General features: G+C 33.2%; 1 protein-coding gene across 1 annotated transcript in view; it reads left to right on the top strand.

Annotated features, from left to right (window-relative positions):
- The window catches only part of LOC113499082 (MOXD1 homolog 1-like), a 70,745-nt gene that overhangs the window by 38,292 nt on the left and 14,724 nt on the right, over positions 1-17,729 (top strand). Inside the window, exon 2 of the mRNA XM_026879429.1 lies at positions 6,568-7,039. Within this exon, the coding sequence (XP_026735230.1) occupies positions 6,605-7,039 (435 nt within the window). The 5' untranslated portion in view covers positions 6,568-6,604. The remainder of the gene's footprint in view (positions 1-6,567; positions 7,040-17,729) is intronic.

Here is a 17,729-nt window from a genome sequence, read left to right on the forward strand (position 1 = left end):
TATTAGAAGACAATGGGGGGTTGTAAATCTGAAACCATGTTGTAGAATTGCAATGATTGTGCGGATAGTTGCACAGTTGTTGAGGATACCAAATCCATTGAAAGCGACGTCTCGCGATTTCGGTCCCTGTATAGGACACGCATTTGTGTGATCTACGACCGCTTGTCTGAGTTTGGCTGTCTTTTTGAGCAAGCGAGTGGAGTGTTTGTGAAATCCCCGCGACACAAAGACAAATTTGCTTCATTTCGTTGTTTATCTTGTTGTGTTTATCTCTAAAGATAAAAGAGTAAAATAATATTTAATGAAAAATGAGATGCTTCATTAATTTTAGAATACTTAAATTATTTGTGAATATTAAAATGTCGTGATTGTAGTTCTTCTATAATGGTCCATCTCCTGATGCTAAATACAGTTTGATTCATCAATGAAATCAGAAAGCCGTCCCAGAGAAACTTGTCGACTATTTTTACCCGATACCCGAGACCTTTATAATTTTAAAATACACGCGCCTTAACATCGAGAACAACTTACTATGTAGAAGAAATGCTAAATCCAGATCAACTTTCATTGAAAGGCGATACTTCCTCTACTATTTGTACTGATAAGAAGAAATCTAGTAAAACAACTGTTTTTATCTCTAATCTGGTACAGATTCATTCATGTTGACACTAAGGCGTGAATAGTGATCTAGAAAACTAGCCAGTTTTTCTCCTGTAATTAGATCAGTGATATCCAGGTCTTCATGTAGATACAGATACCTTGGAGCTGATCTAACAAGTTATAGGTAGACCTTACTTGTCAAATCACTCTCATACTTACTGCATTGGCAGTTTGCCTGTCGACTATGATTTTTGTCAGATGTTTAACCCTAATTTTTAATACAATTTTGTTGGGCATTGATCCTAGTGTGTTTAGATTATTGAATATGTCATTTTTCAACGGCAATTTAGTTCTGGGATCATTGTTCTTCTGCATCAGCCTAAAAGGATATCTACAATATTAGACCATATTTCATCACGCCATTCCGTAGAAGTACTAGTTCTGCCTCACCCTAATAAAATAGATAGTCTTATTCAAGAGAACTTCCTTCTCGAAATTGATGACGGTTCTTTTAAACAGTTTTATTGCCTTTGTTTCACGACTTTTCGTAGCGTTTTAAATCGCTGTTTGGCACTTTTTGAGAATCTGAAAGCTTGACTGTGAAAATAAGCTTGGGTCAACTTATGTGAGTCTTCGCATTGAATTTTGTTTAGACTTACAGCATCCTATACAAACTGCTATTATTACGCGTATTTAATTCTACGTTAAAGACAATATCACACTATTCATATGAAACCGATGAGACTTGAGACCTAAGGTATATCTAGGCAGAAGGCTAAACACAATAACTTATACAATTAATGCAAAGGAGAGTTATAAGTAAGAACGACCTCAGTCTTAGAAAATCACAATTAACCAATTACAATCAATCGAAATGCAGTACATAGACAAAGATGTAACATTAATCTAATGATAATTAATTAATAACATATGTGTGCAGTTGATAATGTAATTAGTTTAATAACAGGCATCCGTATAATTAGTGATATCTAAGCAAATATCTGATTACAGATAATCAAACTATTTTTGTAAAAATATAAAAATTTAAAGCTATAGATTATACTGAGGCTAAGGACTGGAATTTAGACACTCAATTTCGAGATTTTCTTACGCCTTGAACAGTTTTATAACTCACAACATTTAGCAAAAAAAATCAATACGAAAATTAAACTGCACAACGCCACATAAATCATTAATACCTCTGAGACTTTCGTAATACACGACGCGTTTGGAGAGTCATTTATCATTTACGACTAAAGTATTAATATATTGTGAAATGTTCTTTTATAACCGTCTCTATTCGCCAAATCAGTACGTATTCCTTTACCAAGGCCCACGAGTGCAGTGAAACGATAGCTGTTAACGCTTCAATGATTTTCTGAGAATTTTAACTCAAGTTACCTGGAACACCAAAAAAGTACAGATGTGGACAGAATTGCTTTCTAATAAAAGGTTCTGATGATGCAGTAAAAGTACTAAAACATAATTTTTTAAACATACTTTAGCAATATAATGGAGTAAAATATTATTCCAAAAATTGGAGATATCTTCGTTAATGCCATTATTTGTTGTAGTCTGTAATGTATCCAGTCTCTCGTCCCATTTCACCCAGTCTTTCGAGATTTTGTCGGCCATATTGTGACTATCCATCAGATTTTATGCAGCTCTTAATCCTCAAAAAGGACACGCTATAAACTCTACTACTATTACTACTAGTTCATTCAAAATCTTTACTTTTAAAACGTGGAAACAGTCAAATATACAAAACATAACAGCACTGCAAAATGCACTTTACAATTTTTCACATATTAAAAATACATCAGAGGGAACATGACATTTCATCTGCACGACACTGTAGAACAAGTCTGAACAATAAATTTCTGTTCACATGTGGAAGTGCAACAAAATGGTTCATTGCCGGCACACGCTACAACTCGGCTTGTTATAAACTACTGACTTTAGAGTATTCATGAGCATACAGTTATAGAGCGCATTAATAAAACAGAACAGATTTTTCATTGGATTAATTTAAAAACTTCACTTTCAAAAAGAAGAGGAAAGCTTGTTTAAATTAATAAAGCAAAATTAGAAATATTCTTAACCACTAATCGTAAATTTTTATCTGTTAATCCACAGATTTTCGTTTTTTTCTACTAAAAATGCTATCGAAAGAGAATCCATCAGATACATTGTATCGATGTTGGGTAGTTTGTATTATTCATACTTCAAGTCCCAGACCTTTGATACATTATACAAGAACTTTTTCCTATCGTCTCCATTATGTGAACCGTCGAGTTTCTCAGGATTAGCTCAGTAGCTTTATTCTGGTCTTCAATGCATGTGTAGTCTGAAATACTTTTTTGTTTCGCTTTTGTTGTGCAGTGATTTCGTTGCAGCATTAAAACGAAGATGGGTTTAAAGTTACCCGATTTTTATGGTCGAATCGAGCGCAGTTTTTGTTAGTATTATTAAGTGTATCAACCTTTTTTAATGTTATCATGAATTTTATGTCTCTTTGCAAATAATTTTAATTAAATTTTACGGATGTTGACCGTCGAATTGAAGTTGAATTCAGAGAAATTCATAAAACCGGTTCAATAATTATCTGTTTCACAGTATTGATATGGATTGTACCTTAAAATCCATATTCCCATTAGATCGTACGCGAATTTTGGGACTAATGATTCTGAAATTTCGAAATACGAGAAACCACAAAGCGTTTCTCATTCGAATGAATATGCCCATTGATATTGAACTTGATCAAAGCTGCCTTTAATCATTAAGGATCTATTTCCATCAAACAGGATGCATTCAACTAGATTAGATAAAAGTATCAGACTGGGTTCTTGTATTGCGGTTTCTTAAGTATTACTGGTATTACCAACGAAAATATCGCTCCATTTGTTTATAACGACTATGGACAAAGTAGTTTCGACTTCCTCTCAATAAGTGGATAATGATCTGTTATCTCGTTTTGCTCGAACACCGCAATTGGTAGTTTTTGTTACCTTTCCGTTCTGTTTCATAGTTGGCATTGAGAAAATAGAAAATTTTGTTTCTTAACTGGTCTAGTACCACTTTGAAGAAACCTGTCCTCATTATTCAAATAGATCTTAACATGCTATATTCACACTATGATATGTTGCGTCTAATTAGTTGCTCTGATTAAATGTCTGTTTATTGAGTTATTGCTTCCTTTCATTGGGAATTACAGCAACAGATTTCGTTTTAATCATACTTAAGTCTCGTGATTCAATCTCCTGTAGATATATTAAACAATCAAGGTGTAGAGACACTTTGATCTGAGTTCATTGACACTTGTGTGTTTGAATATTTTAAGCATTAAAAGTATTAGACATCTGACTTTAGCTCTTTTATTGCTTGTCGTCCGTCAGCATTATCTGTTCAGTTTGTATAAAGCCGGTAACCTAATTGAGAGTTTTCTTATTAGGTCGATCAAGTATTTGAGAAAGGTGAGCGTCCTTATTGACTTTACCCAATTTTCCTTACTTTAACTACCATCTTTGCCAATTTATTCAAGCTTAAAGGCCTACAAAGACAAATGTTTCTTCATAACCTTGGATATTTTGAATAACTTTTCGTCATTACCAACGATGCCCATTTCAGTAATGAGATTCTAAATGCCGAATCCTTTTTCATTTCTGTTTTATAATGGTAATTCAAGTTAATTTTGTTGTGTTTTCCGTCTTGTTGGAATAGGCGAAACAAGGTCCCTTTCAAGTACTTAAGCCACTGTCCTAAATTATTTCAGTGGCTTTTGACATAATTTGGTCTTTGTTTTGCGTTTAGGGTCCCAAGTCTGAAACTATTTCGTTGTAAGACTCGGTTAGTTCTCCAACATTGTTGACGTCCAAATTACCTCTTATTATCGAGACTTCAATTCTAAGGATTTGAAGCCTACGTGCTTGAATTTCTTTTTGGAATTACTCCGAAAATTTGAAGTATTTTATGGCACGTTTTCCAAAATAATATCAAGCTAAATAAATGATTGTCAATATTGCTAAGTCGACTTTAAGCATTATTGGTGTATATCATGTAGTTGTACCTAAGGCTTCGTGTTCAAAATTTATTTTCTCGTCCAGATTTTGGTTCTTTATTCAGAAACTTTATTTTGGAATTGTGACATGGATAATATTTTTGAAATCAGAAAATTTTATAAATTCCATTTGGCTTCGTTTATTTTAAGTCATCATTACCCCACTTTCAAAACAAATTCTTGTAATCTTGATATAAAACATTCCTTTATCCGCGTTTCATTACGCACTGCGTAACATCGTAATAAGCCTCAATAAAACAGTCAGACACTTAGCTGATCACCTTATTATCCTTAATTTGGTTCACGTCACATGAACACACATTGTCGCCATTATTTATCAAAGATTTGTTTGTAAGTTATCCGGGGCACCTCGGTGAGCAGATGGTGTTTCCGATTTTTTTGCTTGAACGGATTTCTCACGTTTATGGCATTTGGCATTGAAATCATTTCATTTTATTCGGATGGTTAAATACTTTCCATTTTCTGTTTCTATAAAACGAATTCAAAATGCAATATGGCGACCTAAAATCCTTTTTGATTTACCCAAAATTTTTGGTGTAGAATTGTAAATTCCAGCTCCTTTAAATACGAATTTAGTGATTTGCTCGTAACTGTCACATATGGCAATAGCCGCCCGGCGCTCCCAAACCACTTGACCTTGACATCGGGTCTTCGCCAAATCGATTACAATGTCGCCATGTAATAACATATTCTAAATTGTTACCCAATTTCCATATAAACGATTATTAGGATTGTTCAAATGTCTTCAGCTTGATAAATTCGCTTCTTAGCAAAGAAAGCATCTATCTGCTTTGTAAGAGGATAGATAAATTCTAATTGTTGTGGGAGAACCATACCATATCTGGCTAATGCGCCTCCAAAGAGGTTCACGACTTAAGGTTAATGGCACTTAGACCTAGTGTTAGTCTAGACTAGATTAACTTAGACTAAACTCCCTCATGGTACCATTTCTCTTTAGAACTTAAGCGCTAGTCGTTATCAAACTATTCACAACGATTATTCGATGCTCAACGATCGTTAAACCGACGGATTGCATTAATTACAATTCTTTATCGATTCAATTTGAGAACAATGCTTAAAGCCAATTGCATGAGAATTTCTTATAGAATTCTGATCTCCACATTGACTTCCTTCACTCCACTCCACATTGAAAATCACGTAGTCATTCAATTAAATTATGATCCCAATGTATAATAAATCTTAATGAATACTTATCGAAATCCAGCTTTAATTTAATCTTTTAGATTTGAGAATCGACATAGTTCCGTAAGAGCTTCCTACGCAAATTTTTGTGTCGAAGTTTAAAGTTATAAATCAACTGCTCATCCTTAATGATATAGATGCAAGGCCAGCTAAGTTAATTTACCTAACAAAATTAGTTTCTGCATCAATGAACTTGGTAGAAAATCATATTGCCAACTTGATTATTGGAAAAACATGTTTATTTTTTTAAACACCGATCAGAGCAAGATCAACATCTGTTGTGGTAGCTTTTAAAACAATAATATCTAGGTGTTTGTTAATAGCACCTAATAGGGCAATTTTATTAATACCTCTATTTTATGGGAACGTTGACTCATTCGGCGGCGCCAAACTGTGACTAGTAGGTATTTTAATAAGGTGAACACCACTACTATTTGTTCACGAGGACTTTCCGATTCACCGAAACGAGTTATTACGTCGAACTTGTTATCTCGCCCTGTTTTTGTTTGGTCCGTGGTAGTGGTTATTATTACACCGGAAATCGTACCTGTTTATTGGCTGCATCCTTGTTACGACATCTTTCATTTTTTGTGTTTCGTTATGTATATTGCGTTTAATTTTTTCATCGGCAATGCATTGTTTGTGAATCGACTAAAATATTAATGTGTTGTTTTCTTTCTTTACAGATTTTTCGAAGTGATGAACAAACGATATTAAGTCAAGATGCAGCTCCAAATAATTGTAACGTTAAGCGCCCTCGTACTATGCGATGCTAAACTGCCAAGGTTCAAACCTCACTCACAGCCAAACGAGTTACCATCGAACCCCCCACATTCCCAAGGCTTAGGGCAGTTACAAGCTCAATCGAAAACCGAAAAAACTAGTCGAATAATCGATCAATACAGAGTGAGGCATCGGAGAGAAATATTCGATTCGAAGTCGTACGAATCGAGTTTGACATGGGCGCACTCGGAGAGGCTAGACCAGAACGGTGACGTTATCCTAAGATGGGTGAATACAGATTCGAGTATAACCTTCAGATTGGAGGCGAAGACACGTGGTTACGTCGGCTTAGGATTTAATTCGGCGCGAAACATGAGAGGTGCAGATTTGGTAGTCGCTTGGGTGGACGACAGGAATGGCAACGCTCAAGTTTTGGTGAGTTTTATCAAGATTATTAACAGCTGTTACATCTTTCTCACGGTACAGGGTGGTCGTGTTTTAAAAACATGAGAGCATCGCGGAAGCGTGTGAATAAATTAATTCGGAAGAATTTTATAACTCCCAAATGATTACGCGACAGTTTTTATACGAGTATTAATTGATGATTTGTAATTAAAAGTGTTATAGCCCGAGTTTGTTAATTTGGTTTGTTTACGAGTTAACCGTGTATCAGTTTAAAAGCTAATCAGTATTGGATTTTTGTCCTACTAATTAATAATTATGAACCTCATTTGTAATAACGTAAATTTCTGGGAACTTAACTAGCATGTAAAATCTACAAATTGCTGTTATACTTATAACATGGAATATGGCGTTAACTTAATTCGATTTTTTTTTATTACTCTAGATACATATAATTATTATGTTTAAAACTAAGGTACATTTAATACTGTATTCACATCAAATATTTCTCTAAACGAAAATCTTTACGTTATCTCCGATCAATTTCCAAATATTTTAAATTGGATCGTAACCTGAGAATGTTGTTTCGCCTTACGAGACGTGTTAATCATTAATTAACATGCTGCTTGTTATAATTATTACATGTTCATTAATTTCTATGTTATCTTCTATAAGTTTGAAATGGATTTGCCCTAAGGGAATTCTTCGGATAAGTAGTGGTCGTTATATTATTTTAACGTTGCAGCAAACGTTGTTTTGCCTAATAAATTATTCCTAGTTATATTTATTTTTTAATGCTACATTATAAAGAAATAAAAACAAAAAATTTCGTCCGAAAAATGAAATATATTTTTTTAGTGTGAGCAACCCTTAACACTTGGTGGTATGAAAAATAGATGTTAGTTGATTCTCATCGCATATAAAATTTGGTAAAAATCTGTTAAGCCGTTTCGGAGGAGTACGGTAACTAACATCGTGACACGGGAGTTTTATATAGTAGAAGTTAATTAATAAATATAATAACTTTTATATAATACTATTGCTCAGTATAGCATTTGATTGGTTTCTTAAAACATCAATTTGACTACCTACCTATATTTTAAAATATCTTACAAATTTACCCCGTTAACTCGAATACCTTCTTAATTTCAGTCCCAAAATTGAATTATTATTACGAGTAAAATTTTTAAAACTTTATATTTACTGACTAGACACGATTCAAAAGTAATCCTAATTAAATAAATCTAATTTATGCGTCTGAGAACTTTGTAAACTGAATGTATAAACACCTCAACAAGTTTATATTTTATAATTTATTACATTTGCTCTTTGTTTTGAGATTCAAATATTAATATTAAACACAAATAATAGATTTTTATTTTAACTTTATTTATAAATGTAAGTATTATTATTTTAATATACCTATTTAAAACATATTTTTAAGGGCAATTCAGTAAGGTATGAGCTCTGAACGGTGTGTTCTAAAATCATAATTTCCATAGGATCCATTGCATTACGAATAATAAAATAAAATTGCTGTATGTATTATTTTATTATTGTAAGCTACGGCTTTCGCTATTTATTATTTTTTAAATGTTATGTTTACATTTAAACAAATAAAGTTAAAAAAAAGTTTATTTAGACAGAAGCATAAACATAAAATATTTATGGAGACCTCTTTTTCAAAATTAAAAATTATTATAAAAACTATAACTGGCGACTGCGTAAAGCAAAAAATAAAATACACGAATCACAGACATTACAAGTCAAACAAAACAAAACTTCCAAATTCAAATAAAGAAAAAAAATATTCCTTTTTCAACAAATTAAGCACGTGAACAATTTTATTCCAATTTCGAACGACGCGTAACCGAAATGCTAAATAGAAACGCGTTTTTTTTTCTATAGACAATAGCTGCGGTTTTGACAGACGTGTCAACGGCCTGGTCGCCAACCGTGAAGCCATCTCGAGTGACGTGAGATTATTCGCTAATCCGATCACTACGGGTTATTTAATGCGTCGTAATCGAATAATAAAAGCCCTGAATGAGGACTTACGATAAGAAGATTGATAAAGAAAAGTATGTTTGTTTAAATAAGTCGTTTTGCATCATTCGCATCGTTTTTTTTAGGTAATAAGCAAAGCTTGGAAATATACAAGTTGCAACGAAAAAAGCAAAATTGTCACGAAATAAAAATATGATTTTATATGTACAGATAATAAATGTGCAGTTTTAGTTGTTCCATAATATGCATATTTTTTTTTGCATATTCCTACATAATCGGTCTACTACCAAAATGGTCATTTTCACATCTAATTCGAAGGTTCGTTTCAGCAAAAACTTTATCTCTAGTTAACATTACAGAACAAAGATCTTTGAACCTTACCATAAAAGACAAACTTACACAATTGCTTCTTAAAACCGTTCCCATTCAAACGCACCGTGTCATGAATTTTTCATGCTGCAAGTACATATTGAGAGCCAAGTTCAATGCATTCAATGTTACTACTATACTTGTAGAGAATGCGTTTTAACAGCAATCGCGAATTTGAATATAGGGGGCCTACTACAAGTACAGCTTTCTTGACGAAAGTTTAAAAAAAAGCCGACTCCCTCACTAAGGAGGTGTCGCGGGGAGTTTCACAAACATACAAAAATCACAGTTTATTTGATCATAGTCATAATATGATTCCTACTATTTTGCATAATTAGAAAATATAAAGGGCTATGTTAACAATGTAGATTTAAAACGACCTCCGTGGTCGAGTGGCGTACGCACCGGTTTCAAGGTGTCGCTAGCTCTGAGGTCCCGGGTTCGATCCCCGGTCGGGTCCATGTAAAAATTCACCTTTCTACATTGTCTCGGGTCTGGGTGTTTGTGGTACCTTCGTTTTATCTGAATTCCATAATACAAGTGCTTTAGCAACTTACTTTGGGTTCAGAACAATGTACGTGATGTTGTCCGCATTAAAAAAAAAACGTACTAAAGAGTTTTCTTCCTGTTAAAGAATAATATAAGACAAAGGAAAGTAGTTGTGAGTATAAGGCGTAAGAAAAACACAATTAAATTAAAATTACACAACGTAAATCAACAAATAACTCTGTTTACACAATAATGACCTTTAATGACAATAATTTCTGTCACAATAAAAACAATTGATGTTTTCACATTTCGTACTTATCCACAGGAGTTGGTATATAACCATAAGGTCTATTGTTCTTTGTTGAAAGGAACAATCGCTTCCCCTCCTCGCTTTTGTTTCGGAATAGGATACGATATTATTTATATCTGTATTAATTACATGTATTTATGTCTTTGTGTTTCGTCTATTGTTTGTCATGTAGGGTATGTGGTCTATTTTATAAGGATTTGTGCTGAAATGTGAGGGGTTGTGTTCCTTGAAGAAAAACAATCTTAAATTTAAAAATAACTTATAGTAAATACTTACACCACTCGCAATTTTTAAATAGAAAGCCCGATTTTTATCAAACCCCCCTAAGAACAACTGCATATAAACAAACTTAATTGAAATCGCTCAATCAGTTTGGGAGCTCTGATGCTACAGAAAGTCAGATAGACAGAGATGTCCGTAGAACGTGAACGTGTGTACGTAGAACACACCTCTTTTTACTTCGGGTTTTAAAATTACTCAATTACACGTAAAACACTGTGTCATATAAACGATAAGGAATTTTGTCATACCTATTGGAGGAGTACAATTCACGCTTCTTTACGAAGACTATTTAACCAAATATATGTTTTTGAGACCGCTCTGTACATCTTAATAAGCAAATAACGATTCGTCTCGTATTATTTGGTGTATGTGTGACAAATTGCGTGAGAACATGCGTTCATCGTTGATGATCGCGAATTAAAATCAAATACTTACATTTGGTACCATGTTATTTATGATAAAATACATGTAATAATAAAAGAGAGACTTTATCACTAAAGTTGCGATTGAATTCTTATAACGTTTTTATCCAGCCCACTGTGTCCCCCTGCTAGGCAAAGGCCTCCCCAAATTCATTCACCATTAATGGGCCCCATGAAACCAGCCCTCTGCCCGGGCAAAAGGCTTCCTTAAATCCTTCAACGATTCTCTATCCTGGGTCACATGAAACCAGCCCACGCGGTAACGTTTAGATCGACCTGAGTTTAATAAAACAGAAACTGAACTTATCTATACATTTGACGAAACAAGCAAGCAAAGGATGTGTTAATATCAACATATAATAAAGATACCATACAAATATACACGGAACCCGCTAAAAAATAACCAACCTACATAAATTTCAATTTATTAAAAAAGGTGCGATACCAAAGTACACAGTAAATATTTACGTTTACTTTTAACGTTACCCTCGATCGCTTTTACCGGGAAAAATAATACCTCTTTTACCGAATTTTCAATAATACAGGGGTAAGTAAGTAGGTACTTATTATGCACATTTTTATCAAGGGTTCATTTCAAGCTGTACATGTTGATGTTACCCCTGGGTAATGTAACAAATGGTTAACCACTCCTGACTTTCAGCCCCATTTAGTTATTTGATGTATAGTTAGCTACTAAAGTGATTTCTTAAATAGTGTAACATTTTTATGCTAGAGTATATTATTATGTTAAAAAAAAATGTTTTTTGGAATCTTTAATACCTACTAGTTTTTGCCGATAATCATTGCATACGAATGCGATAGTTATATTGTCTGTTCGTCTGTTATGCTTGTCGGATAAATTACTCGATCGATTTAGATAGAATTTGGTTCAGTATAGTTTTTATCATAACATATTTCTAAATAATATGTTATCAGAAAGTGTTACAAGCTATAGAAGTACAACAATTTATCTGTGTAATAGTCGCAATAAAGGAAACTACCGAAATACGTTCTATTTCTCCACAAGCCCCAAGCTTACTACAGAACAACAAACCTCCATTCACCTCCAAACGCTAAAGAATCCTGATCACACTTTACTACGAACAACGTTGAATATTCAACATGTGTCAGTAATAAAACATGGAATATCTTAGTCCAAAGTCATATAAACCTACTTCATGTATCCTCCTTAAACCAATCAAGCGAAGCTGCTTATTGTAATTCAAGACGAACGAACAAGCTCTGCCAAATGATCATTATCGTAACTATCGTAACTTCAAGGATGATAATCGTTAAAGAAGATAATAAATAATTGATAAGAATTACGTAATATTTGCATATATATTTTTATTATCACCAAGTAGGCAGATCATCAAGACGACACATATTTTTAAATGAAATTTAGAGTCCAATAAAGTAGTTGTTTTTTGTTGGAAGAGCATCGAAGGCGAAATTTTCACCTTTTAGACAGTAAAAATAAAATGAACCTAAAAAAATCTTCATTACTGCTTAATTCTCACCCACATTAATATAATCCTGTATTTTTCCTTGGATTCCAGAAACAAACAACATTTTTATTTAAATTAAATTCGCACGGACTTCAATAATGACAGTTTTACGTCACCCAAAGCATTTAAAAAAAACAATAAAGAAATTAGTATTCCATGGAACGAGTGTCAGTTATCGTAATTTTGGGAATTCCATACTAAATCGGTTTCGTGCGCGAATGTACAAGGATACTGTCACACGCATCACAGATTAGCAGCTGTTATAAACGAAGTACAGTCACGTTCAGTGAGTCATACGATCGTAAGGCAGTTTCCTGAAATCTTGGATAACAATCGCTGCATCTAATTAATTCGATTTTTGACGAACCAATTGATACGATTTTGAAAAAAGAATGTTATGTTTTTTTTTTAACCAATGCTGAGACCAAGATCTTTACTTTAAGCCGATATATTCTTGAAGACTTTTTTTTTTATATGAGCTTGACAATTTTTTTTTTTTATTAAACCTTGTTTATTCAAGTAAAATCCACTCGCACCCCAAAATTTAAAGTACCAATTAAAAGTTCAGAAATGGGACTTAATTGAATCAAATACGACTTATAATTGATGAATCAGTTTATTTTGCAAAATTAACTCGTCAAATGTGACTTTTGGGATTGTTGTTTTACTTAAGAGGTCATCACAGTGATTGCCCAATTATCCTAATGTTGTGTAAAGGTGATATTGATAAAGAAATATTAAAAGACATGACAAAGCACAGACAAAATGAAAATTCGTACTATCAACAACAACAAAAAATGCTTACTGTAAACTGTGTTGTTTCGAGTTAGTGAGTAATCTCAAGAACTGCTGATCGTTTTTGAAAATTCTGTTACCAAATAAAGTCAGGTCGGTAATTTGTGAGAGAAAAGCTGCAAAAGTTGAGCACGTGCCAGTTAGTAATAATAAAATCAGAAAAGATCGGATCCATAATATGTATTAAGTTAACCTAAGCAACATTTTTTATCACAAACAGGAAGCAATAAAAGTCATCTTAATTCGATCATGCAACCGTAGTTTAAGTATGCATGCCCATTAAGGATGCCTTGCATACAAACCCAACAATTACTCAGAACTAATCACTCCTTTAAAACCTGCAATAGCGTTGGAAAGAGAAAGAAAGAGTATAGACACAAAAACCCTGCGGTTGGAAAGAAATAGCAAGAAAACGTAAGTTTTACCTTATCATTAGTCAGTTAAGAAGGAAGTGTATCGAATCTTTAATAAATCCAATTGTGGCAGCCCTAAAGATACTTTGAAGTTTGATCTATTTAATTTCGTGGAAACCCTGAGGGTGTAATCATGAGCTATAAGCCATCCAATAATGGCTTACCGAAATTCCTTTAATGCCATTCGTCATAGAAATTAGATTTATTGCTTGCTCCTTAAATAAAGGTCTTGTTTTATGGCGGGTGTTAGTGAGTAGGGTTGGCGCGTGAATGAACTAGTTTTTTTGTGTTGTGGTTTTAGTTTTTTGAGTAGTTGTTTTTTTTTTGGAATATCGTTAAATAATGAAACCTACCTTTTTAATGTAAAGACTACTTAGATAGTATTATGATTGCGAAAGAATCTTTTAGTCCAACGAATTTGAAATTATACCAAGAAAGGATTGCAGGTTTTTCACGTATATTCAACGAAGGCGAAGCCATTTGAAATATATTGTAGTTAATAAAAAAGGCTTTTATTTATGTAGAAAAAGTTGATGGATCCATAATTTTTCATAATCAAATTTAGTTAAAAATCATCTACTTACCTACTAATATTATCCAAGAATCATTCGTATATCCCAAAACCTAATTCTGTCTTCCCAAAAACCCTCAGTGGGTCCAAATAACAGTATTCGACACCCCTAAAAAGGTACCGTTCATTCTTAGTGATTGGAAAAGTTTAGTTATCTCACAAAGGCAAATACATTTGGGAAATCAGTTTTTAGTAGACACCTACTTCTGAAGAGCTAAAGAATTTAAAAACAAACAACGAGGCACTAGGTTAATAATAAATGTTTTTCTTCTAAACTTGGAGTAGAGAGAAAAGTTTTTGATGGTCACTAAAATGTTGCTAGACAGGCAGCTTACAAAAGAGTTTTTTAACGCAGCTGTGTACCTCAAGGTTTATATACGTACGTGTGTTACTCTATTGAGGAACCTTTTTTTTTTTCTCTAGCCCACTGTGTCCCACTGCTGGGCAAAGGCCTCCCCCAAATCCTTCCTCGACTCTCTATTCTGGGCCGCATGGAACCAGCCTGCGCGGTAAGCGTTAAGGTCGTCTCGCCACCGCTTCCTAGGAACCTTACCTATTTATTTTACTTATGAATTTATTCTTGCTGGGCACAGGGCTCTTGACTGTATTTCTTTACTATGGACTGAAGAGCACAGATTTCGTCCACCGTTTGTCAAAGGAGTCTTAGAATTAAGAAAGTAGTGAAAGTACCTTTCTTTGTAAATTAAAGGGTGATGTTTATCTGCAAGAAACTGAACTGGTTGGCATTTGGGATAAATGTTTTTTTTTTTAATATTCTAGTAATGTTTATTTTAATTACATGTAGAAATAGTCGTTATAAAAAGTGTAGTGTGTGTATTTCATCTTAGCTATAAGCAAGATAACCATTTCAAACCAATTCCGTCAAAACATTTATTTATATTTGTCTTTCATTATTTATTCGTTAATTTCATATGAAAAGTTAGTAAGATATGTGTTATGTAAGCTCATAAATAAAACATTGATCAAGTCATGTGAGTATAATAATATAAGGACATAAGGTCAAATTTCTCAAAGGGTGCCCTTTAAATACAAACCTCTTTGCAAAGGTTATCAATAAGCAGCTTATTCTCCCTTTAATAAAAACTACCTTTTCGACTTTTTACATCAAATTTCATAAGCTTACAAAAGGACATGGTTATATGAATTTCAGAAGATCGTATTCCAATTTAATAATGAAGATTTTGGGTCATTAAAGACATTAAATAAAGACTAGACAGGAATTACAAAATGATACCTCAATTTACGGAGAGATTCTTTTCGCTTTTCAGCGGTTATATAATTATTTTACAATATTATGCATAAAGAACACAGTGATAAGGTATTAGTTTAAAAAAAAAGAAATATTCCGTCGTTTTTGTTTGATGAAAACAATAAAATTAAGAAAAATAAAAAGTGTACAGATAACTAACGTCACACGAGATTTTAATTAACTGTAGGTAAGTATCATCTTTATTTTTCACCAGATACTTATGCTAGAAAAGAAAAAAAACGTGCCTGATACTTTCTTGAAAATCTGATAAACTAAGTTGTTTTTTAAGCTCAAAAGGTAGTATCTCACATCTGCATAACCAACCCATACAACCCATAATAGACGACCCCCGTGGTCGAGTGGCGTACGCACCGGTTCCAAGGTGTCGCTAGCTCTGAGGTTCCGGGTTCGATCCCCGGTCGGGTCAATGTAAAAATTCGCATTTCTACATTGTCTCGGATCTGGGTGTTTGTGGTACCTTCGTTGTATCTGGATTCCATAACACAAGTGCTTTAGCAACTTACTTTGGGTTCAGAACAATGTATGTGATGTTGTCCGCATTTATTTATTTATAATGAGTGACACATTCTTAACACAACACGACTCAAAAGCAAAACTAACATATATTATCTATATCCAAAAGTAGTATCTGACCAAAATGGGAAGAATATTATTTCCATGCACATCACGTCTTATACGTCTTACTTGAAATTCTCTCACAGACACCGCATTCAAAACCAAGCCAAACACCTCGGAACATTGAATATATATTATAATATATTATGTAGATCGTGTGTATGTTTAGAATAATGTATGTCAGACTAATTGTTAAAACATTCCGTTTATTTTAACGTTAATAAGCGAATGTGAAGTCTGTTTGCGTTTGGTGATAATTGTTTTATAATTTGTTTGGTATTTGAGGTCGTTCGGAGTGATTTTGGAAGTATTGTTGTAGAGAAAAAGGTTTTAATATAGCCTTAATGTCTGTTTAACAAACTCCTACGATCAATCATGACGAGAACTAGAGATTAATTCTGAATTGCTTCTTTATGTCAACAATACTCGTTTTTTTAGGAATCTTAAAAAAATACGACTTCCTTGATTGAAATAAGATATTGGACAAACCAAAAAATTTAGCAAAGTGGCATAAACTTACCAGAAATTATAAAAAAGTGAGTAAAAATCAACGTTTTTAACACCCTAAAAATGTAACACACCTCATTACAATTTTATACGATTTTATACAACGTCTTATCGTAATCTTTCTCCTCGACCAAAAAATAATAAAAGAAGTGTCTATTAACATATTCCTACTTGAAAATAAGGTGTGAGCAGCTTTAATCGATAAAGATACATAATTAACTTTTAAACTGTTTATCTATTTAATCTACAATACTAAGAGTGATATACAAAACTTTTTTGGGGCTTTCTCTTAGTTTTACTCTGTACTGGACCTGCATTATGGTGACTGAATTTAAAATGATATTATGTAGTAAAATTATACATTTTGAGCATATCTGTGAACTTGTATATTCTTGTGGCTATTTTTAGTATGGAAAGATAAGCTATAGAGCTTTTTGCCCATTCCTCAACATGCGAATGACATTTAGGAAAAGTTTCTCAATACTTTCTTTAGGCTTGCTAGAAATTTACAAAAACGATTTTTATTTTGATCTCACATTGTCCCACTGCGGAGCTTACCTATCAAACTTACATCGACCTTCCCTCAAAATGACTTTCAGCTCGTATATTTGCCTGTATGTTCCAAAAAAATATTCATAAATATAGCTACCTAATATGGTGTTAATACCTAAAAACATTCCATTACTAAAACTACGAATTGTGCGATAAAATGAAACCACAATTAACTTTACCTTTTCAACCTAAAATAATAAGCGGAACCCTCCCGAACCGTAGCCCAATTTAATTAATGTAAACTATGTTACACCGCTTATAGTTGGAAACGTTTTGGTAATTATCGAAGCGGACCAAAACAAACTTAACACGTCAATAAAGAATTTAAATAGAGTTCAGTCTAACGAGGTACTATAATCTTTGGAGACCGATCAATAAACGCTTATTTTTATCAAGCATCGGAACGTTTAAATCTATAATTATACAAAAAACTTCCAAAATTAAGACTTGTATTGGTGGGAGTGAGATAAAACACTATTCTTCGTAGAGCGCTGTCTCGCTTTCGCAACTTACTTTAAGAGCAAGTAGTAGGCCTCCAAACACGAGGTGTTACTTAAACTTTAATGCAACCAAACGTTAATGTAAACAAACG

The sequence above is a fragment of the Trichoplusia ni genome, chromosome 1 (genome assembly GCF_003590095.1).
Source record: "Trichoplusia ni isolate ovarian cell line Hi5 chromosome 1, tn1, whole genome shotgun sequence".
NCBI lineage: Eukaryota > Metazoa > Arthropoda > Insecta > Lepidoptera > Noctuidae > Trichoplusia > Trichoplusia ni.